The sequence below is a fragment of the Nipponia nippon genome, unplaced genomic scaffold (assembly GCF_047370975.1).
Source record: "Nipponia nippon isolate SJK-2023a ecotype South Korea unplaced genomic scaffold, ASM4737097v1 scaffold_30, whole genome shotgun sequence".
NCBI classification, from domain to species: domain Eukaryota; kingdom Metazoa; phylum Chordata; class Aves; order Pelecaniformes; family Threskiornithidae; genus Nipponia; species Nipponia nippon.
Window position 1 is genome coordinate 4869030 of NW_028262348.1, and position 21834 is coordinate 4890863.

A 21834-nucleotide genomic window follows, 5' to 3' on the forward strand; every position below is an offset into this window, starting at 1 on the left:
GCGAAGCTTTGCTGAGTCTCTCCCAGGGCTGCCTGGGAAGTGGCTGCGATTTTATCTGGCTCCCCCCGCACACGCTCGCTCGCCTCCCTCTGCCTCTTCCCAGCCGGCTTCGGCGTTTTCCCCATACCCCCAAGCACCGCCAGCATTGCCTGAGCGTGGCTTCCTGCACTGCGATGCTCCCCACACCACAATGCTCCCCACACCGTGATTGTCCCCACCCCACGATGTTCCCTGCACCGCGATGATCCCTGCACCATGATGCTCCCCACACTGTGATGGTCCCCACACCATGATGGTCCCCACCCCACGATGTTCCCTGCACCGTGATGCTCCCCACACTGTGATGGTCGCCACACCGTGATGGTCCCCACACTGTGATGCTCCCCACCCCACGATGCTCCCTGCACCGTGATGCTCCCCGCACCCTCCTGGTGCTGTTGAGCACCAGGAGAGTGTCGATTTAAGCATCCCCCAGGGAAATGCCTTCGCAATCAGCCATCCCCGAGGAGATGGGGAGGGAAGAAGGAGCAAGGGGACAGGGGATGGTGACCCCCAGCCCACAGAGATGCTTGGGGGTCTTTGGGGCAGCCCCGAGAGTGTTTTGGGGGAGAAGCAGAGGTGTTCGAGGGCGAGCGCAAAGGGAACCCAGCAAAGAGAAGCCAAATACAGTCCATTTCTGTTGGTTTATTTAAAAAAAAGGGGAAAACAAGTATAAAAATATAAATATTTAAATAGAATTCTAGATATATATTACCACAAATCTTATTATTAATTATTATTAATTATTATTATTAATAACATTATTAAAAGTCAGGTCAGAGCACTTGGTGCATGCTGGGCTTTCTACCAAGGCAATAAATAACCCTCACAGCCCGCTCTGGTGCCAGGAGCGAGCCAGCGCCTCCTGCCACCGGCCTGGGGCCTGTTCCCGTGTCCCCACGTCCCTGCATCCCCGCATCCCCGCGCTGGTGCCGCATTCGGCCATGAGAAGCGCAGCGCTTGGCCACTAGTACATTCAGAGCCCTTCCAATGGGAAAAGCACTTTTCTGAAGGGGAGGGATGGGCTCTCCATGCCGTGCCCATGCAGGGGGGACGATGCTCCCTGGTGGGGCAGCCGCTGGCTCTGTCCCCAGTGGGTGGCCTCATCCGAGACGGCGGGACCCAGCCCCAGCCGCTGCAGCCACCCCAGTACTCTCAGTTCGGCTCCTTGTCAGGGAACCCAGCCCCAAAACATGCAGGGGGAGCATGTCCCCATGTGCCTGCCAGCCACAGCATCCCGGTGTCCTTCATCCCAATCCTTTTTCCCAGGGAAGTGGAGGCTTTCGGATGATGCTCGAGGACGTCCATCAGGTTGCTCTCCATGATGGAGGAGACTGGCCATGGGGGACAGAGTCCGGCCCCTCGCAGCACCCGCAGCTCCCCGCACCCCAGGGGAGGACGGGGACAGCCGAGGCGCATCCCAACCAGCTCGCGCCCCGGCATCACCTCGGGGATGCGCCGCCTCATCCCACTGGATGCCGGCCCCGGCTCTGCTCCGCCCGGGACACACCGGGCTGCAACATTCACCTTTGCAAGGGGCAAATAAATTACCAGAGGGTGGGTGGGGCCAGCGCAGGGTCCGGGGTAATAAATAGGAAAGTGGGAGGTCAGGAGGCAGCGGTGCTTGGGGTCTCACTCGGCGGCGGGGGGACGGCGCGGCTGGACGGCGGGGCAGAGGAGCCGGGGCGGGCGCTCACAAGGGGCTGAGATGAGGTAGGAGGACGCGGGCCGCCTGGGCAATGACCTGCACATACTTCCTGAGCACCTGGCAGCCCTGCTGCTTCTTCTTGAAGGCGCTCTTGCCCTTGGAGCTCTCCCCGTAGCTGACGTCCACCTGGAAGACGTTGTAGTTCTTGCAGAGGAGGCAGGTGAGGTTGGAGATGAGGCCCCGGGTGGTCTTGGTGGTGTTGTGGAGCCGGTCGAGGAGCTCCTTGGCCGTGGGGTTGAGCTCCTCCTGGTCACGCGTGATGTTCCCCAGCGAGGCGTTGAGAAAGGCGAAGAGCTTGTACATGGCCACCATGACCTCCTTCCTCTCACTCGTCCGGTTGACACGGAAAGCAGGGAAGAAGACACCGCTGGGGTTGCAGAGCTTGTCGGTCTCACTGCTGAATGGCTCTCCCTGGCACTTCAGCTGGGAGGAGAGGCAAGTGTCACCCCCATGTCCCCTGTCCCCCCCGGCCACCTTCTGCAGCCGTCCCCACCCCTCTCCCTTCATGCACATGCAAACTGCCCTGGGGGTCCCCGCGGGGACTGGCCATCCCCGAGTGCCACTTACATAGAGGCTGAAGAGGTCCTGGGCGGTGGCGTTGAGCAGCGCAACCTGCCTGCGGGTCTGCTCCTGGACGTTGGAGCGGCACAAGCCATGACCGGGGCAGCCGGAGCCGGTCACCAGCAGTGCTCGGCCGGCCACCGGCCGCCGCTGCAGCAGGAGGAGGGCCACGAAAGGCACGACGCCTGTGTGGGGAGAGAGGCGGGCGTCACGGTGGGGACCAAGCCAGTGGTGGTCTGTGGAGACCGTGCCACCACTGATGGCCTGGGCAGGTCACGGTGCAGCCCCCAGCCCATGGCACCCAAGGGGAGGGCGTCCAGCCAGAGCGGGGACCCATCCCACTTGGGCGAGGGTCTGGCTCTGCTGGCAGCCCCCAGACCCCTCACTTTGCCATCCTGGCCGTGCCGAGGCTCCCGTCCCGCTCCCGTCCCCCTCACCTGCCCCCCGGCAGGCGCTCCCCCGCCTCCCTTTCCGGCGGGGTGCCCTGCGGCATTCCCACATTTCGCAACTGGCCCGGTGACGACCTGTTGGGTTTAATCAAATATGCAAAGCGCTTTCCCCTCCGTTATCCTCGGCCAGGCGCTGCGGGAGCGAGGCCCCACCCCGGCCCCAGCTGACTCAGCGGGGGCGCCCGCAAGGAAACCTGCCTTCGGCATCCCCCCGCTCCCTCCCGCCTCCAGCCCCGCTGCCTGCCTCAGTTTCCCTGTCTGCGAAGTGGGCTCAGCGCCGAGGAGCCCCAGGGAGAGACACTGCAGCTGCTGGAGACACCGGCCAGGAAATCCCTGGACGCAGAACAAGGGGACCCTTGAGCTGCCGGCAGCTGGGTTGCGCTGGCGTCCCCCTCCTGCCAGCAGGGTGAGAGAGGGGTGCTCTGACCCCCCATCCCTGGGGACCCCCCAAAGCAGCACCCCTGCTCGGGGAGGCCAAACGACCTCTGGAGCCCTGCCGCTGTGCTCTGCATCCTCGGGGCAGGGTACCCCGGGAGAGTCCCTGCTGCTGGCTGACCTGGCTGCTGCCGGCAGCGCCCCAGCAGGGTGGGGGCCCTGTGCGATGCCGCAGGGGTGCTGCCAGGTGAAGTCCCCAGGCCGTGACGAGCACCGAAGCTGCCCGCACTTGTCAGCGCCTCCGACGTGCCACCGGTGCCGGGTAATCCAAGCCTTGCTTTATTTACTCTGCCCAGGTGGGAAAGGACTTACCTGGGCGTGTTGCGGTCCCTGACCCACTGCTGCTCCCCTCAAGCGCAGGATAGGGGGGACCCTTCTTCCCCGTGCCCCCGGGGCCCTGGGTGCTTCCATGGGACGCAGATGCCCACAAGCCCCTCTCACTGCATCCCCCCTTGGCTGCTGCCTTCTGCCCATTTCACAGCTGGGCAGAGCGAGGCTCAGCACCCACGTGTGCCAGGGGCTGGGTGGGTGGGGGATCCCGGGTGGGTGCTGCCCCATGGGACCCCCAGCACTGCCGCTGGGGTGGTGGCTGCTCCCTCCAATCCCCCCTGCACTTGGCAGCCTCCCCATCCCTCCAGCGCTCCCGACGCAGCAGTGGCTCGCGGCATCGAGAGACCCAGAAGGAGGAAAAGCAAGGGGGGGGTGTGGAATTTTAAAAAGCCAAAAAAGCCCCCCCCAAAAAAAAAGATCCCCCCCCTTGCTTTTTTTTTTTTTTTCTTGGAAGCATTTCCAGTTATATAAGTGTCCAGATGTTGGCTGCACCGCGCCAGCGCCGCGCTTTGCTCCCCGCTGCCAATTCCCAGAGATGCTCATCCCAGGGGGAAAGCGGCACCGCGGGAGCCCTCGCTGTGGCTCCGGTGGCGAACCAGGACCCGCCTGTGCCCAAGCATCACCAGGAAAAGGAGGGGGAGGAAAAAAAGAGGGGAGAAGGGGAAATAATTTCCCCAAAGTTGATTTTTTTTTTTTTTTTTACCTGCCGGCACGAACTTCATTGTGAGCCGCGTCCCGGGAGCAACTTAATAGAGATTGATGTTGGCAGAGGAAGTTTTCAGAAATTCATGTTCATACTGGGGGACTTCTCGGGGTTTATATACCGGTCCGGCAGCCAGCCTGTGTTGTAAGAAAGGGGAGGAGGGGGGGACGCGGGGGGGAGCAGCACCACTATCGTTACTTCTATTGAAACTGGAAATCAGGAAGTCGAGGGCTTTGGAAATCCTGAATGATTCTTAGAAATAAACTTCTGATAAAGTTGATGTCACCGGGATTGTCGGTTTTGTGTTTTTTCACGCACGGGGTCCGGGTGGTGCTGGGGAAGTGGGTGGGAAGGCGGGGGGGGGGATATGAATTAAAGCCTCCCCCCAGGGAGGCGAGCGGCGGCACGTGGGGTTTGGGGGCGTCGCGGGGGGCGGTGGGTGCCAGCGGTGGCGTCGAGGCGTGATGGCGAGCGCGGTGTCGTGACTCATGGAGCTGCAAGCACTTTCACCCCCAGCTCCCCCTCCCTGGGTCAGGGCTTCCCCGCCGGCTGCCGGAGCAGTCAATAAAATAAGGGGAGAAAAAAATATGATTTGTTTTTTTTTTTTTGGGGGCGGGGGGGTTGGGAGAATAAAAGTCACGGGGAGGCAGTGGCGGGGTGCCACTGGGCATGGTGGGATGGAGGCCCATCAGCGTCCCCCAGCCCCGCCAGCGGCTCATCCCTTTGAGCAAAAATATTAAAAGTAAAGGGTGGGTTTTCTCTGGGAAAAAGGACAAACCCACCCAGCGGGAAGAGGCTGGACCTGCCCCCCAGGGTTAACCCTTCCATCGTCGGGGCTGTCCCCCTGCCCGGCACAGGCAGGGTGCGGGCAGAAGGGTGCTGGGCTGGTTGGCAAGGTGCTAAAATCGGTGTGGGATCAACCCCTCGTGGGGGGGCCCATGGAACTGGGATGCTGCGGGGCTCTTTGCTCCCCGATTTGGGTGAAAAACAGGTTAAAGAGATTTTTGTTTTTCTTGTATATATTTTTTTCCTCTCTGGGGGCACGGCTGAGCTGAAACTTTTAAGCAGGTTTAGCAAGTTTGTGCCCTGGTGCTCTGGCAGCGTGAACCCGGTGGGGTGACAGTCGAGGAACGGTGATGCAAGAGCTGGCACGACCCCAGCTGTCCCCCGTGGCAGGGGGTGGCACGTCGAGGGCAGACACGAGGACCCCCCCCATACTGGGGGGGGATTGGTCATGTAGCCACCGCCTGCCTCAGTTTCCCCATGGGTCACCCTGGGGACCAGCCTGGTTCCTGAGTGCAGCCACTGGCAGTGATGCCCTGGCAGCCAAAACCCAGTTCAGCCCAGTCTGGCCTTACTGGGACACCAGGCAGCGAGTGGGGTTGGGTCTGGGGAGGGAGGAGGTGGCCAAAGCTGGGGAGAACGAGCCCCATCTCACCCCCTGCAGCTCCACACCTGGTTTTATTGGGGTGCAGTGAGCAGCGCATCACATATCGGTGGCTATCTGATGGCCTGATGGCACTTAATTAGCTGAGGAATTGGTGCTTCTTAATTAATAGCACTAGGGAACATCCTTGTGGGAGGGTTGCGTGCAGGGATTGCTGTGGGTTTTCTGCCCTTTCCCTGAATTTCCCAGCAGCGACTCAGCCCGGGGCCAGGCTGGTGTCCCGGAGCTGGGCAGGGGTTTGGGGTTTCATTTATAATGGATTTTCTAGGGGGGATAGAAATGGGGGGGGTTCCCCTCTGCAGGGCAGGATGCTCCAGCAGGAAAACCTGAATCCCTGTTCCGGGCAGGCTGGATGGGAGAGATTTCCCAATGATGCCCAGGAAAAAAAAAAAAATCCCCTTTCCCCGGTGCTTGGGCAGCAGGAGCATTCCCCGCACGGCTCCTGCGTGGGTGCCCATGGGGATGGGCAGCGGGAAAGGTGGGATGCAGGAGCGTGGCGAGAGGGTGACATGGGTGGGGGGTTTCAAGGCGGGACCGTGAGGGGCTGGGCGGGGGGGTGCCAGCCCTCCCCATTGCAGGGGGTTGCAGGGCTGGGAGCTGGTGGGGTGCCCCCGGGGTGTCCCTGGTTTGGGGACCCCAGGAACGAAGCTGGGGGGGATGGGGGGCAGGTTGGGCAGGAGGCAGCGGCCCTGCCTGGCCGAACACTGCTGCCTGCTGTCCCTTCTGTCCCCGCCATCCCCACTGCCAGCCCGGGACACGGGGACAAGCGCAGGGCGTCCCAAGGCCACCGCTACCGTGCCGCTGCTCTGCCCCCCCGCCCCAGCCCGGGTCCCCCCCGCCCATCCCCGTCCCCATGCTGCCCCCTGCTGCCCCAGCCCAGAACGAGACACTCCCCATCCCATAATAACCCCACACCCAGAACTGCCCCATCCCCATCCCAGACCTGCCCCCCCGCCCCATCCCTGTCCCCGAACTGCCCCATCTCAGACCTGCCCTCTCCCCATCCCAGAGCTGTCCCCTCCTGCCCCATCCCCATCCCATAATTGTCCCCCCCATCCCATAATTGTTCCCCCATCCCCCTCCCAGCACTGCCCCATCCCATAATTGCCCCATCCACATCCCACAGTCCCCTTTGGGTGCCCTCGGGGTCCTCGTCCCACGCTGTCCCCATGCAGGGGGACACCCCAGTGTCCGCTGTCACCGCAGCCCCCGGAGGGGCCCGCGGGTTTGGGGCTGGGGCTGCCAGGGCGACCGTGCCGGGGGGTGCTGGGGAAGCGGGGGGCGTGAGGCCGGTGCCCCCATGCTCCTGCCCCGGGGAAGCCTGTGGCTGAATAACGGCAGGGACCGAATTCACCTTTGACTCACGATGTCCCTGCTCACGGCTGCCTCCCCTCAGTCCCTGTGCCCCACCCGTGTCACCCCACCGGTGTCCCCCACGAGTGTCATCCTGCTGCTTTCCATCCCAGCCGGGCAGGAGGGCCCCGTGGCCGTGGCAGGGTGAGCAGCGCCCTTGGGGACCGTGGCCAAGGGACATCCCCACCGTGGGGTGGCTTTTCCCAGGGATGGGAGCATGGGGTGGGCAGTGGGGTCACCCTGGGTGGCCCTTCAAGGAGGGAGCCTGGCCCCCGCAGGGACACCAGGGACATGGGGGCTGCCAGTGTCACTCCGGTGACACTGTTTGGGGGTCCCCCCACCCCTCCCTGCCAGTCCCTGGGGGTCACGTACCTGCGCCCTCCCCTCCGCAGCCCATGCAAGCTGCCTCCGCTTTGGAGCCGGGCGGGTGGCTTGGCAGGGGACGGCAGCCGGCAGGCAGTGGCACGGTCACAGTCACCCACGGCACGGCAAGCCGGCCTGGGCAGCTTCATGGTGACATCGTCCCCACCCCAAGTGTCCCCAAATGGCAGTGGGTGCCAGCGCGGCAGTGGCCGTACTGGCAGCGATGCTCTCCACGACTGACTCAGGCGGTGGTGCCGGCGGCAGTGCCGGGCAGCCCAGCAGGCACCGGCACACGGCGAGGAACGAGTGACTCTGCGGTGCCACATGACTGGGTCTTAGGATTTTTGACTCAGCGGGACCGGTGGCAGTGGGGTGGCCTGGTCCCCGTGGTGGCCCCGGCCAGGCGGCATGGACATGGTGCTCTGGTTTGGCTGCGGCAATGGCCTGGCCCATGCCGGCGGCTGTGTCGGGTTGCTTGCCACACAGGGTTGTGTGATAGGTGGCACATGCTGCCATGCAGTGTTGTGCCACGCCGTGGCATGGCACATGCCTGGCTGTGCCAGGCCATGCCATGGGATGCCATGTCACATGCCATGTGCCACACTGTGCCGTGCCATGTGCCGTGCTATGTCCTGTGCTGTGCCGTGTGCCACGTGCCATTGTGTGCCGTGTGCCATGAGCCACGTGCCATGTGCCACATCCCACGCCGTGCCACACCAGGCCATGTCCCATCCCACCCCACGCTGCCATCCCACGCCAGGCCACGTGCCCTGGAGAGGACAACGGGCACAGCCTAGCTGCCAGAACACAGCCCCTCTCTGCCCACAGACACCTGGACACAGGGACACGGCCGCTCAGCGGCCCGTGGGCCGAGGTTGACACTTTATTTCCTTCTGCCATTATACAAAAATACGGGGGTGCCACGAGCCCACGGTGGGCACCACCCTTCTTACAGTACCAAAAAATATTGATATTCATAAATAAAACCTTGTTACATTCATAGTTTAACACAATACAAAAAAAAGTTACCATAAAAATAGATATTTATATATTAAAAACGTCCTTAAATATTTCTTCCCACTGCAGGGACATATTAAATTAACCTCAAGATTCAATAAATACGATAACCACACAAATATTAATGTATAAATTAGTGGGGAGGGGGTGGGTGCTGCCACCCACCGTCACAGTGCGGTGGCTGGAGCCGAGCCCCCCATTGGCATGGGCAGGGCTGTGGTGGCACGGCCCAAGGGGCTCGGGGACGTGGGGACACTGAGGGTACAGGGATGCTGAGCACAGAGGAAAGAGCATGGGGTCCCTGAGGACACAGGGACACTGAGAGCACGGGGACGAGCACAGGGATGCTGAGAGCACGGGGACACAGAGCATGGGGACACTGAGAACATGGGGACACTGAGAGCACAGGGACGAGCACAGGGATGCTGAGGGCTTGGGGACACTGAGCATGCAGGGATGAGGACAGGGATGAGCACGAGGACATTGAGCTTGTGGGGACACTGAGCTTGTAGGGACACCAAGCACTCAGGGTCATCGAGTGTGCAGGGACACCGAGCTTGCAGGGACACCAAGCTTATGGGGACACCGAGCTCATGGGGACACCGAGCTCATGGGGGCACCGAGCTCACAGGATTCCGCTCCCAGATGCTCTCCCCATGGGATCAGCAAACCCAGCACAGGGCAGGCAGGGACGGGCAGGCAGGGGATGACAACGCCAGCAGCACTTGCCAATGCCGGCAGCGCTCTCCGTGGGCCGGGGCCGCACCCTGCCGGCAACACGGCGGGTGCTGGGTGAGCGGCTCTTAGTCAGGCTGGGTCACCGGACCCATTGAATCACTGGAAAATCCGGCAGGGCTCAGCAACGAGGGACGGCTCCATCCCGCAGCACTGGGCACTGGGAGACACCCGAATGTGTCTGAGCAAGCGTCTCCCTGTGGCACCGGGGCTGCCGAAATGTGGGGTGGGATGTGGGGGAGCTGCCAGGAGCGTAGTGGGTCTGTCCTGCAGCCGAGCGGTGACATGGGGGCAGCTTGGTCCCCATGGCAAGCTGAAGTGACGGGTGCTGCTTTGAGAGTGCTTGCGTCCTCACCCATGCAAGCTTAGAGGGTCTCTGCGGTGCATCCCGGCCGGCCGGAGAGTCTCTGTCCCAGGGATGGGGACAGGATGGCGATGGAGACGGTGATGGTGGGGTTACGCTAGGAGCGCACGGGCAGCTGTGAGCCCCGGCACGGTCGACGCTTCTCCCGGCGCGCTCGATGGCTCCTGGCCTCCAGCTGGGCGCTGAGCTTGGCCATGAAGTGGGCGTAGCTCCAGAGGATCCGGCACCCCTCCAGCTTCTGCCGGAAGGTCTTGGTGGGTGCCGTGGGGCCAGGCGGGGGCCGGCGGCCGGGGGGGAGGCTGGGGGCTGGGAAGAGCCCATCCAGGTTGCTGAGGAGCCCTCGCACCTTCAGGTGGGTGCTGGCCAAGCGGCGAAGGATTTCGGCGCCAGGAGGGTTGAGGTCGCGTTGGTGCCGGGTGATGTCCTGCAGCGCCTGGGCCATGCGGACCATGGTGCCCCGCAGCCCCTGCAGCCCCCCGGGCCCCATCACCGGTCCCCGCAGCCACTCGGGCGGGCGGTTGGTGCGGCAGACGTGGTTGATAGCCAGGCGCTGGTCCTCCTCCTGCCCAGGCATGGGGGGAAAAGGAAGGTCAGGAATGTGGGACGGGAGCAGCACGGGGACCCCTCTGCCAGCCCCGTGTCCCCCCACAGAGGGGACAGGAGTGACCCCTCGCCCCGGGGAAGGGGACTCACGTAGAAGGTGAAAAGCTCCTGTGCGTCCTCAGCCATGTGCCTCACCAGCGCCTGGATCTGCTGCAGGGTGGGGGGGTGCAGGGGCCGCCCTCCCTGGCCTGGCACTGCCCAGAGGATGAAGAGCCCTTTGGTGACAGCTGGGGAGGAAGAGGAGGGAGTTGGGGGACGTTGAGACATCACTGGGTGCGGGGAGGCAGCTCCCTCCCCATGCTGGAAAGGCTCAAGCCCACTGGCCCCCGTGCCACAGTGATGGCTGTTGTGGGAAGAGCTCAGCCCTGTGCACCCATCACCCTGGCGTCAGGCCTGCAGGTGAGAACAGCGTGTGCCAGGCATATGCATCCCCCAGCCCTGAAGTCCCTGGTCCTGCTGCAGGGACGAGCCAGCCCCTGTGCCAAGACCCTGCTGGGCACCTGGTGGGGAGGAGGAGGAGGAGGATGAAGATGCCATTGAGCAGCTATGGAGCACAGCCCAGACCTGGTGATTGCCCCAGCAGCTCCCCCTGTCAGTGCAGGCCGCAAGGAAGGGGACAGTGGTGACACTCCCAGATCCGGCTCCTTGGCTCTGGCTGGACGCTGTCCCAGGCCCGCTATCACCCATAGCCATGTGCCAGCGGTGACTTCGGATGCGGTGCTGGACCAGCACACAGCACCTGGCCCTGCTGCGCTGGGGGGGTGGTTGAAGGGCTTGGAGAGGTGCAGGATCCGTGCCAGCAAGCTGATCCCTGACCCTCTGCCATCAGTCCTTAAACTGACCCCAAAGTGTGTCCCCACCCGCCTGCCCCCTCCCAGCATCTGTTCTCCCCCAGGGATGAAGAGAGCCCCCATGGGATGCCCATCCCTGGTGCTCCACGTGCCATGCGGTGGGGGAGTGTCCCCATCCCCTGCCGGCGCCCTTGGGAGGTGACACCACCACGGCACAGGGAGGGACAGCCTCGGTGGCACCCTCTACTGCGGCACACCGACTCAACCCCACGCGGGCCCCACCGCTGCGCTCCCTCCCCGTGGCTCCCGGCCTGCTCGGCACAGCCGGCGCACAAGCGAGAGGGTAGTTGCGGGACACCGGCAGACACCTACCTGCCAGCACGCCCAGGGGCCGCCTGTCGCACCGCATGGCCGGGGCAGGGTGTTTCGGCGCGGGGCTGCCGGGCGCGCAAGCGACTTCCTTACTGCTCGGCGATGGGGAAGCTCGCCTTTTAAAGTGCACCCATTCGCCCCCACCTCCGAAGGAGGCACCCGGACCCAACGGAAAGCCAGAGAGAAGTGAAGCCGTGCCCCAGGGGCCAATGAGCGGGGTGAGCCGCCCCGGCGGGAGGAAATGATGCCGGCTGGCCGATGGGGTTGTTCTTCGATTCAGTTCCTCGAGGGAGTCCCAGTGAGTCCAGCCCAGAGCCTGCGGTCCCACTGCTCATCCTGGATTCGGCTGTGCCAGCGCCACTGGACCCCCGTGACCCAGCTTCTTGGGAAAGGGCTGCTTTGAGTCACCGCTCAGTGCCCAACGGGCTGGTTGAACCCAAAATGGCCTCGGCTGCCCCAAAACCCAAATGCAAAAGAAGGCAGAGACAGTAGCAGGGCTGGCACCCAGTGATGGGGACATCGGCCATGTGGGGACACCCGTGTCCCATCACAGGGGCTTTGCATCCCAAGTCCAGCTGTGGAGCCAAAAATCCGGCCTGGGAAAGAGGGAGGTGGAAGCCCAGGAAGCACAGAGCATCCCAGCATGGCTGGGGACTGCACCGAGCCACGGCACTGGGTGATGCTCCAGAGGATGCTCTGTCTGTCTGTCCGTCTGCTCACACCCACCCAACCCTCTGGGTGACGACTTCGGGTGCTGGGACATAGGGCAGCATGGCTCAGTCCCTCTGCCCAGCAGCACCCATGGGTGCCTCTGTGGAGGAAAAGCAACCACCCGTGGCCGCGCCGGGACCTGCGCAGGGCCCTGGGTGTTGCCCAAGGGCACGGGGGCTGAGGGCAGCGGAAGCCGGTGCGGGCAGCACTGCCTGCAGTGCTGCCCTCACTGCTGCGTCAGGCTTATGCAATGCTGCCGTGGGGAAGCCCAGCTTCCACGGTCCCGGCTGGCATTGCCACGGGGCCCAGCATGGCCTTGGTGCTGCCGGTGGCACCCGGTGCAAACCCCTTGCACCCCTCAGCTCCCCTGTCCCAGCAGATGGAGCCTGGCAGGAGCCTGACACCGACGGGGGATTTTTCCACCCCATAAAAACGAATATATTTTATCAGCTTTTTGAGATGTGTTGCAATCTGGTTGATTTTGGTGACCATCAAAAGCTGCCGGCGCGAGCAGATGGAGCCACCCCGCACCGAATTTGCATGTTCACAGGGTTTGGTGGCGGTGCAGAGGGACAACCCAGAAATAACCTCTCCTCTGGGGCAGAAGAGTGCAGTGCAGCTGTGACTCACTTCCAGAAGAAGTTTCCTTTTCCCAAAATTTCCCCTCCCCTTGCGACTTGCAGGACTCCCTGCTGCAGGAGCGGGGCAGCCCTGCTTCCTCCACCAGCTACCTCCTCCTCCTCCTCGGGGTGTCCCCCGGCAGAGGTGGTGGCTGGGCTGGGTCCAGTGGGGCTGGGGCGGGCAGGGCTGTGCCCAGGGCAGCCCTGGAGGGGTGGAGGAGTCAGGAGAACGTCCTTCTCTCTCCACACCTGCTTGACTGAAGCAGTTTGTCCACCTGTCTGTCTGCTTAGCCAGACATCTGTCCATCCACCATCCACCCCTCCACCTTTCCATTCACCTGCCTCTCCATCCATCTATCCACACAATGAACCAACCATCCATCCATCCATCCATCCATCCATCCATCCATCCATCCATCCACCTGCCCACTCATCCATCTGTCCACTTGTACATCCATCTACCTGTCTATCCATCCCTCCACCCACCCATCCATCCATTGTCCATCCATCCATCCATCCATTCATCCACCTCTTCATCCACCTATCTGTCCATCCATCCATCTGTACATCAATGTGTCCATCCACCTGTCCATCCATCTACGCCTCCATCCCTCCCTCCCTGACCGCGTGGGCCCTCCAGCGTGTGCGATGCTGTGGCAGGACCCTGGGGCACCCTGTCCAGGTGTGCAAGGCCACGCGGGCAGAGCGACCCACCCTCAGATCCCCACAGCCACAGGTAGCCCTGGCCCCTCCGCACGGCACCATCACCTCCCAGGGCCCTGCACAGGGCCGTTACCCAGCCGGGCAGGGAGGAGGCCACCGTGGTGGCCACCCCACTGGAGGAAAGCGGGTGGCGGAGGACTGTGCAATACCCAATGGGGACAAAAATAGCACCGGTGACCGCATGGGCCGGCTGCAATTTCTTCATCGCTTCGGCGCGCGTCACCAGCATCTCATGACTCTGGACAAGAGAGCGAGACAGGAAAGAAAGCGTCCGGGGAGGTTGCAGAAACGCGACGGTGTGCAAGCGTGTGGAAGCTGACGCAGGAAAGGCAGGGCTGGGACCTGGGCACGCTCCCGCTTGGTGCACAGGAGAGCGGGGGCCGCTTTTTGGGGACAAGATGGGAGCAGAGCTGCATTCGCACACCAGCCGGAGCCCCGCCGAGCTGCCTGCCCTGGGGGGAAAAGACCCCGATGGGGTTTCCACCGTGCTCGCACCAAGTCTCACTCGTTGGCCAGGTGCAGCCCCCGGGGGCACCCGGGGGCTGGGGGGCCCACCCACGCAGCCACCGCCGCACAGCCTCAGCCCCCAAGGGGGTCACAGGACCCCCAGGCACCCCAGAAGGGGACAGCCCCGACCCCACGCACCCCACTTTGCCAGGGGGTGCCGTGCTGCTGGCAACAGAAGAGGACGCGAGGACACGGTGATGGCGCAGCAGGGGCATCCCCGGGCCTGGTGTCAAATTTGTCCCTTTGTGCTTTGGTTTCCCCCAGACTGTGGGAGCTGGCCCAGCATGGGGAGGGCAGAAATGGGGGAGTGGGGCCCGTGCCTCAGTTTCCCCAGGGCTGGTGACATGCTGGGGGCTGTAACCTTCACCCCTTTTTTCACCCAAAATACGTGGCAGGTGAGCTGGCCCCGTCCTGGTCACCTTACAGCAGAGACGTGGGGAGTGCTACGTCCCCCTGTCACAGCCCCGCCACTCCCATCCCACCCAGTGCCACCACCCCAGGGACTGACTCTGGGCCACCCCCCCGCAGAGCCACAGGCTACGTGGAAATAAAAATAATAGGACTTTTATTGACTTATTAAAAACTATATGAAAATAATACAGCTTGGGAGGAGTTGGGGGGTCACCATTGTCCCCCCACGATACGTGGCAGCCCAGGCAGGGCCATGGAGCCACCCCAGAGGGGACACAGGGCTGGGGCTGAACCACAGCCCCCCGATCTCTGCCTTGGAGATTTCCGGGGTGCCAGAGGGGAACCCCAGCTCTGGGGATGCCTTCACCCCCCCTGGGGCCAGTCCAAGGGTGCCCCAGAGCATCATGGCTGCCCCCCCCACCCAAGGGGACCACCCATGGAGACACACACAGGGCATGGGGACACATCGTGCCAGCCCCAGGCTGTCACCCCCAGCATGGCGGTGGCACATCACCGCTCTCTGGCACGTCCCCCCTCACCAGCAGGTTGCCAGGGACGCCTGCTCTCCTCCCGAGCCCCCCAACCGAGGGCAGAGGATGGCGACGGTGCTGCCCTTCGGCCTTGCCCACGGGGTGCCACGGTGGGGACTGCTCCCCCCTCCCACAGGACACCGCCCTACTGCTACGAGGCCACCGGGTCCCCAAAGCCACCATGTCCCCACATCCCCAGCAGGCAGGGAGCGATGCTGCACCCGGCTCTGCCCTGCACCAGGGGGAGCCTTAGAATTAAAAAAAATAACGAATATAGGGGGTAGGGGGAAAGAGGCAGCCCACCGTGCCACCGCCCTGGGCCACCCGGCGTGGGAACAGCCAGCTGCTATTTGCCACTCTCCTGGCGCTGCTGCAGCAGCTGGATGACCTCGGCGATGCCCTCCTCGGGGACCTGCCGGGGTCGGGGACAGAGCAGGCATCAGCCCCGAGAGGACACCCCTGCCGCAGTGGGTCTCTGGGGAGGGGCAGGGGCTCACCAAGGCGTGATCGAAGTTGAAGGTGCTGATGTAATACGCCGATATGTCAGCAGCGGCCAGCGGCTCGGCGATCTGCGCCACGATGCCACACTCGTCTGGGGAGGCAAAGGGACCCTGGGGTGAGCGGTGGCCCCGGTGGCACAGCCATGGGGACACGCAGGGAGAGCATCACCCTGAAGCACACCCCGGGGAGAGGGAGTGTGGTTGCACAGGGGAGGACACGGCCACCGCGGCCACGCTCACCAAAGCCCAGGGGCTGCCCACCAATCCGCACCATCCGCCACAGCTCCCCCGATGAGCTGGTCAGCAGCAGGTTGCTGGGGAACCTGAGAGAGGGAGGGTCCGAGTGTAAATCCCCCCTCCCAGAGTCCTCAGCCCCAGGGATGGACAGACAGCCAGCCCAGCAGACGGCACCTACCGCTTCTGGGTTTCGGCATCCATCACGATGGAGATGTAGCCCTCGATGAGGGAGAAGGCGAAGAAGGTGATGGAGTCGAGGTCCTGGCTGCCAGCACCAGCCTCCCTCGGGGGGCTGCGGAGCGGGGGAGGGGGAGGGAAGGGGAAGACAGCCACAGGGAGGGGTCACGACCCCCAAAACTGGGAGGAGAAGGGCTTGGTGGTGGCACTGAGTGTCTTTGAGCATCATGTTGGGATGCTGCGGGGTGAGCCAGTGGGTGGGGAGGAGAGGTGGGGATGGGAGCGGGTGCTACCCATGGGGTCTGCAGCTCGTACAGCCACAGGGTTGGGGGGCAGCAGGTGTCGGCCACACAGGATAGGGGTGACACCAGGTTTCGGGGCATTCCCGAAGCACCATGGTGTCTCTGGAGCAGGATGGTCCAACCAGAAAGGACCTCATCCTGGGGGACACAGGATATCCTGGATAGGAGCATCCCTGCACCCCAGTGCCATTCCCACCAGCCTTTTGCAACCCATCCTCTCCTGTTTTCCAGTCCCCCCTCCCCGGGATTTGCTGCAATGTGGGCTTGACCCCCGGGTCACCCCGGGGCTCCCATATCCCACGGTGGCAGGGGGACCCATGGCACCCATGTGGCTGCAGCCCCCTGGGACGCTTGGAAGGGCAAAACCAGTTTGCAAAACGCACCCAGAGCTTGAAAAGCCACTGGGAGCAAGGCGGGGGGGCATGTCACCGCAGTTCAGGTGGCACCGGGTGAGGGGCCATGGCTGCGTCCCCGTCCCTGGGACCCACCTGTGGGAGTAGAAGAGGACGTCGATGAGCATGGTGGCGATGGCGGGCAGCGTGTCGGGGGCCACGGTCAGGACGCAGAAGCGGGTCTGGGGGCTCTGCACGGGGTGCAGCGTGGGGCTGGTGGCTGGCAGGGGGAGAGCCACCCGTCAGGCTTGGGGACAGCTTGGGGACAGTACCGCAGTGCCACCCTGTGGCCACCAAAGCCACAGCCCGGCATCCGTCAGGGCGCAGAGGTACCACCGGTGGGAGCTGGAGCATCCCGACGGGGACTGGGTGGCCCTGGGCTCAGGGTGGCCCTGGGGGACAGGGGACTTGGCGTCACTCACCTGGCTTGGGCTTGAGGAAGCCGTTGCTCACGTCGTCGCAGGTGACGGGGACGCACTCGCCACGCTCCTCCTTGTAGATGTCAAACTCCCCCGCCAGCGTGTGGATCACCACTGGCAGGTCCCGCTCCCGCACCTGGCCAGGGGCGCGGGATCAAGGCCGGCACCACCACCCCTCCCTGCAGCCCCCCACCATCGGCCGGGGACAGCGGGGTCCTCACCCAGCTCCGCCGGAGCCAGCACCCCAGCGGGACCAGGCACCACCATCCCCGTCATCGCCCAGTGCTCACCAGGATGAAGTCGGTCTGGTAGGTGGAGAGCATCAGCACCGAAACGTGGTGCTCAGCCAGCGGCACGATGACCGACCTGGCGATCTTGGTGACACCGGTGGCCTGGCAGCCGGAGGGCGCCCGGCCGTTGGAGACGACGCTGAGCACCAGCCACGTCGAATCCGCCACCTGCATGAACTCAGAGGGCGGCAGCTCTGTGAAGGATAAGTGGAGACTGAGGCATAAGGCTCCCTGGGGCTCGGCACAGCCAAACGGCACCCGATGCCGCACGCCCCGTCTGTGCCGCAGAGCTCGCACCGGCTCAGGCACCGCCTGTCACACTGTCCCTCAGATGACGAGCTGGCCTGGCGGAGCCAGGACAGGATCAGCCTCAGGCATGGGGCTGGAGATGCTGGTTTGGGGGCGCAAACCAGCCCCATCCACAAGCAGAATGAGCCAGACAGGGCTCAGCCGCTCCAGGCACTGCGACAGCATCTGAATTCAGCTGCAGGGGTGAGCGGGACCAAGGCTACGACCCCCCCAGGCCCAGGATGGATCTCTCCTCCCCGTGCCAGCACCCCGGGCTGGGTGCAAGGGGGTGTTGGGGTGTGCTGCACCCCAAAGCCAGCACTGCCAGGGCCCTGGGGCTGCCTGGCTCATCCCCTGCCCCCCAGGAGCCCCCAGCCCAGCACCCAGCACCAGGGATGCTCCTGGGGGAACACGCGGTACCGGAGGGGACAAGGGAAGGGCCACCCCACTGTCCTGGGGGTGCCAGCACCTTGTGCCAGCCCAGCAAGGAGGGGCCGAGCCCAGGCTGGCGGGGGGCCAGGGCTGCCTCCCAAAAAGCTGCTTTTGTTGGCAGGGAGGGTGCGCGCTGGCCGGTTCCTTCCTGCCCCGGGATGAGGGGGGACAGGGGCTGCACTCGTGTCCCCCCCACCACACTGCACCTACCCTCCTGCCCAGGAGAGGGGCTGGGGCTGCCGGGGTGCCCCGGGACGCATCCAGGCACCCCCCCTCCCTGGCACCCCCTTCCCCACCCCACAGCGCTGCTGGGAAGGGACAGGGTGGGGCGGGCACCCAAGGGGTCTCCAAACCGCTCCCCCCACCCAGCAAAGGTGGGAGGCAGCACCCACGCGAGACAGCCCCGCACAAGCACCCAGCCCTTCGGTGGGCACCCGGCGTCCCAGCCCAGCTGAGGAGGCAAACTCATCGCACCAGTGGCGGAGGGGAGGTCGCCCCAGGGAGGGGTCCGGCACCCACAGTGGGGACCCCATCACGGGACGGGCTCCGCACCCAGCTCCCGAACCGCGGCTTGGGGCAGGGCGGGAGCAGGGCCGGATCCAGGGCCTCGGCGGGTGTTTCCAGCGCCTGTTCCTGCGCAGGAAGCGCCAGAACAGCCTCGGCTCCGGCCCAGGGCCGAGCACTGGGGCCGGGGGTGGGAACACACTGGGACGCAGGGACCCGTCCCAGTGCTCGCCGCTTAATCGCTTTTCAACACCACCCTGGGTGAGGCCGTGAGCATGCGGGGGGGACCCCTCTGTCCCCGTGCCACCCACCCCAGGGCTTAATCCAGATCCCCAAGGGAAAAGGGGGAGGGTGCAGCTCTCCTCTGCCCGGGGTCCTGTCCCCAGCCCCGCAGCGGGGGGACACTGGCAGCCCCCCACCCCCGGGGGGGTACACACAGCACAGCGGGGCCGCCAGCTCGCAGGACCATTGTTCGGCACTTCCCGCCCTCCCCTCGGGATTGAGGAATATTTGTCCGCAAGCCCCGAAATAAAACAATACGTGGGGAACGGCTCTGGCTCTGGTGGGGGGAGCCTGGCCCTGCGGCCCCTTCCCCGAGCAAAGGGCCGGGGAGGGAGTTGGGAGCTGGATCCGGCTGGCAAGAGCCCCATGGCCGGAGTGCTGGCCCTTATTCCTTGGGGCACGTCCAAGGTGATAAGCTGTGGCCAGTTCCTGCGGCCTCAGCAAGAAGGTTTGGGCGTGGGAAGCCAGGACAGGATCCGGCCCCTCCGGCACAGCCCGTTGGGCCGTTACCCCCGGCAGGACCAGCAGTGAGGCTGATGCACGGGCACACGCTGGGTCACCAGCAGTGGGGATGTCACCAGATGACACTTCCTGGGGAGGGGGACTGGCGTGCAAGGGCTCAAATCCCCCCAGAACACCCCAAAACCTGGTCCCCGCTGCCAGGCAGCACCCCCAGGCAGGGCTCACCCCTGCCAGCCCAAGTGGGTGCAGAATTAGCCCTGCTCTGCCGAAGCACAGGCCGGCCCCGGCCCTCACCAGGCAGGGGGAAGAGATGAAAGCGGGCAAGGGAATGATGGCAGGAGGTCTGGCAGCAGCCCCTTGTGCAGGCAGGGAGCCCGAAGCACTGCCTGCAGACACCCCGGGAGGTACCTGTCCCCTGCCTGGAGCTTTCGGCTGGCACTGGGCTCCTTGCAGACTGTCCCCGCCGGTTTCACAGCCTGGTCCCACGAGCCGGCGGAGACACAGCTCTGCCTGGGAGGGGGTTATTAGGGCAAAGGCAGCCATGCCGGGAGAGCGTCAGCTGGGCAAGCTGGTACATCCCCAGCGCAGGCGCCGAGGGGATGGGAGCTCCGTGGCCAGGAGCCCTGAGGATGGGCATGTACCGAAGGAGCCTGGCTACAAGCTGGGACTCGCTCCCTGCAGCCGAGGCCCGGAGCGTCGCTGCACTCAGCCGGGCTGAGAACATGCACAACTCGTGTCTGCGGTGCCAGCCCACCCTGCGAGGGACGGAGTGGCCGTGGAAGCCACTGCATGGTACCTTTGAAGCCCTCCTCGTCCAGCATGATGGTGTAGTCCTCGGGGGTCTCCGTCAGGCTGAAGAACTTGCACCTGAAGAAGAAACCGGCGCTACCGAGCCCAGCACCGCCGCTGCCTCCCGGGGCTGGGACCCGGGGGGAAGCTGGAGCGGGCCCCGGAGGAGGAGGAGGAGGACGGGGAGGAAGGCCGGTACCTGCAGCGCTGGGGCAGGAAGAGCAGCTTGAGCAGCGGGTGGGTGTAGAGCCAGAGCCCGCGGCGGGCCAGGCTCAGCACCCGCACCCGGTGCTCCAGGATGTGCAGGTCCATGGCGGCCGCGCCGCGCCGGCCCCCGCCGCCCCCGCCGCTATAAGGGCGGCCCCGCACCGCCCCGGCCCCGCCCCGCCCCCGGGAGGGGCAACCGCCCGCCCCGCCCCGCCCCGCCCCGGGACCGCACCGCCCCCCCGGGACCCTCAGCCCCGGGGTCCCCGCACCGGAGCAGCCCCAATTCAGGGAGCCGGGGTGCCTGCACCGGACCCGACCCGCAGCCCCGGGGTGCCCGGAGCAGCCCCAGCCCAGAGCCCCGGGGTGCCCATACCGGACCCGACCCGGAGCAGCCCCAATTCAGAGCCCCGGGGCCCCCACACCGGAGCCCCGGGGTGCCCGGAGCAGCTTCAGGCCGGAGCCTCGGGGTGCCTGCACCGGAGCCGACCCGGAGCCCCAGAGCAGCCCCAATTCAGGGCCCCGGGGGGCCTGCACCAGGCCCGCACTGGAGCAGCCCCAGCCCAGAGCCCCGGGGTCCCCGCACCGGAGCCGACCCGGAGCCCCAGGGTGCCTGGAGCAGCCCCAATTCAGGGCCCCGGGGTGCCCATACCAGACCGGACCCGGAACCCCGGGGTGCCCGGAGCAGCCCCAATTCAGAGCCCTGGGGTCCCCACACCGGAGCAGCCCCAGCCCAGAGCCCCGGGCTCCCCGCACCGGAGCCAACCCGGAGCCCTGGGGTGCCCGGAGCAGCCCCAATTCAGGGCCCCGGGGTGCCCATACCAGACCCGACCCAGAGCCCCAGGGTGCCCGGAGCAGCCCCAATTCAGAGCCCCGGGGTGCCCAAATCAGCCCCATTCAGGGCCCCAGGATGCCCACACCAGACCCGACCCGGAGCCCCAGGGTGCCCGGAGCAGCCCCAACCCAGAGCAGCCCCAACCCAGAGCCCTGGAGAGCCTGAACTGGACCTGAGCCGGAGTCACAGGGTGACGGACCCAGACCCAACCCTTCCCACTCCCATCCCTGCTCCCACCAGCACCAGTCAGGCTGGGACTGGACCCACTGGGAGCCCAAATGCCAACCCCACCATCCCCCCTCCACCCCAGCCAGGCTCACCCCAGCACCCACCCAGCTCCTCCATGCTCAGCCCCAGCCCCAAACCCGCCGGCTCGGGGAGGACGAGTCCCAACAAGCCGGCCCGGCAGCAGGGATTTACCAAACCCAGGCCCAGCGGTTTGCAGGGGCAGAGGGGAAACCTAGGGCCACGAATAGGCTCCGGCCTGTGGCCATCCCCTTGGAAAAGGGAGTTTGGGAGGAAGGAACAGAGGTTTGGGCAGAATTCCTGCCTGCAGGAAGCATGGGGAGGGAAAGAGGGCCCAGGTGCCATTTTGTGCACGGAAAGCTGAGCTCTGGGGTGCTATGGGACAAATTAGGGGGCTCTTGGCTCTGTTTGGCCACAGGAGCTGTGACACTGGGAGAGGGGAGGTCTGGGTGCTGGGAAGGGAGCTGACCCCATGGCAGCCCCCCAAGGAGCCCCCCAGACACCCCAGGGCCTGGCAGCCACCGCTGTCACAAGCTGGGGCAGGTCTCAGCGTCCTCCCATTTACACTTCAAACAGGGGCAGCCCCAGGGCAGGGCACGCCAGCAAGGGCAGGCTGGGGCTTGGCCACCCCGGGTGGCTCAGGGGAGGCAGTGACAGAAAGGCAGCCGCAGGTCCCTTCCCAGGACCCTCCTCAGCACTGGAG

The 21834-nt window shown here is 64.9% G+C and overlaps 3 protein-coding genes across 4 annotated transcripts; all 3 read right to left on the bottom strand.

The window, feature by feature from the left end:
• Positions 1–842: 842 nt before the first annotated feature.
• On the bottom strand, positions 843–4301 carry LIF (LIF interleukin 6 family cytokine). The gene is made up of 3 exons (XM_087768619.1): positions 4226–4301; positions 2315–2493; positions 843–2170 (listed from the first exon to the last, which is right to left on the bottom strand). The coding sequence occupies exons 1-3, from the start codon at positions 4242–4244 to the stop codon at positions 1733–1735; spliced, it is 636 nt and encodes a 211-aa protein (XP_087624745.1). The 5' UTR covers positions 4245–4301; the 3' UTR covers positions 843–1732.
• A 4080-nt stretch (positions 4302–8381) lies between these two features.
• OSM (oncostatin M) lies at positions 8382–11342 on the bottom strand. 2 transcript variants are annotated; one of them, XM_087768684.1, is made up of 3 exons: positions 11271–11342; positions 10198–10334; positions 8382–10066 (listed from the first exon to the last, which is right to left on the bottom strand). In XM_087768684.1, exons 1-3 carry the CDS (start codon positions 11305–11307, stop codon positions 9602–9604), a joined length of 639 nt encoding a protein of 212 aa, XP_087624810.1. In that variant the 5' UTR covers positions 11308–11342; the 3' UTR covers positions 8382–9601. The 2 variants fall into 2 exon arrangements, with proteins under 2 accessions (XP_087624810.1, XP_087624809.1); XM_087768683.1 differs by lacking the exon at positions 11271–11342 and having other exon boundaries at positions 10198–10374.
• A 3037-nt stretch (positions 11343–14379) lies between these two features.
• CASTOR1 (cytosolic arginine sensor for mTORC1 subunit 1) lies at positions 14380–20193 on the bottom strand. Its single transcript, XM_009462720.2, has 9 exons — positions 20046–20193; positions 19854–19924; positions 17090–17283; positions 16803–16935; positions 16477–16600; positions 15688–15801; positions 15513–15595; positions 15270–15364; positions 14380–15184 (listed from the first exon to the last, which is right to left on the bottom strand). The coding sequence occupies exons 1-9, from the start codon at positions 20156–20158 to the stop codon at positions 15119–15121; spliced, it is 993 nt and encodes a 330-aa protein (XP_009460995.2). The 5' UTR covers positions 20159–20193; the 3' UTR covers positions 14380–15118.
• Between the last annotated feature and the right edge of the window lie 1641 nt (positions 20194–21834).

Excerpts from the sequence above, each read along its gene's own strand:
- OSM (XM_087768683.1), bottom strand. The coding sequence starts at position 10,374 with ATGTCTCAACGTCCCCCAACTCCCTCCTCTTCCTCCCCAGCTGTCACC. Across the intron at positions 10,067-10,197 it reads AGGAGCTTTTCACCTTCTAC|GAGGAGGACCAGCGCCTGGC; the intron begins GTGAGTCCCCTT and ends ATGCCTGGGCAG.
- LIF (XM_087768619.1), bottom strand. Across the intron at positions 2,171-2,314 it reads AGGACCTCTTCAGCCTCTAT|CTGAAGTGCCAGGGAGAGCC; the intron begins GTAAGTGGCACT and ends CTCTCCTCCCAG.
- CASTOR1 (XM_009462720.2), bottom strand. The coding sequence starts at position 20,158 with ATGGACCTGCACATCCTGGAGCACCGGGTGCGGGTGCTGAGCCTGGCC. Across the intron at positions 19,925-20,045 it reads TTCCTGCCCCAGCGCTGCAG|GTGCAAGTTCTTCAGCCTGA; the intron begins GTACCGGCCTTC and ends TTTCTTCTTCAG. Across the intron at positions 15,596-15,687 it reads GATGCCGAAACCCAGAAGCG|GTTCCCCAGCAACCTGCTGC; the intron begins GTAGGTGCCGTC and ends TCCCTCTCTCAG.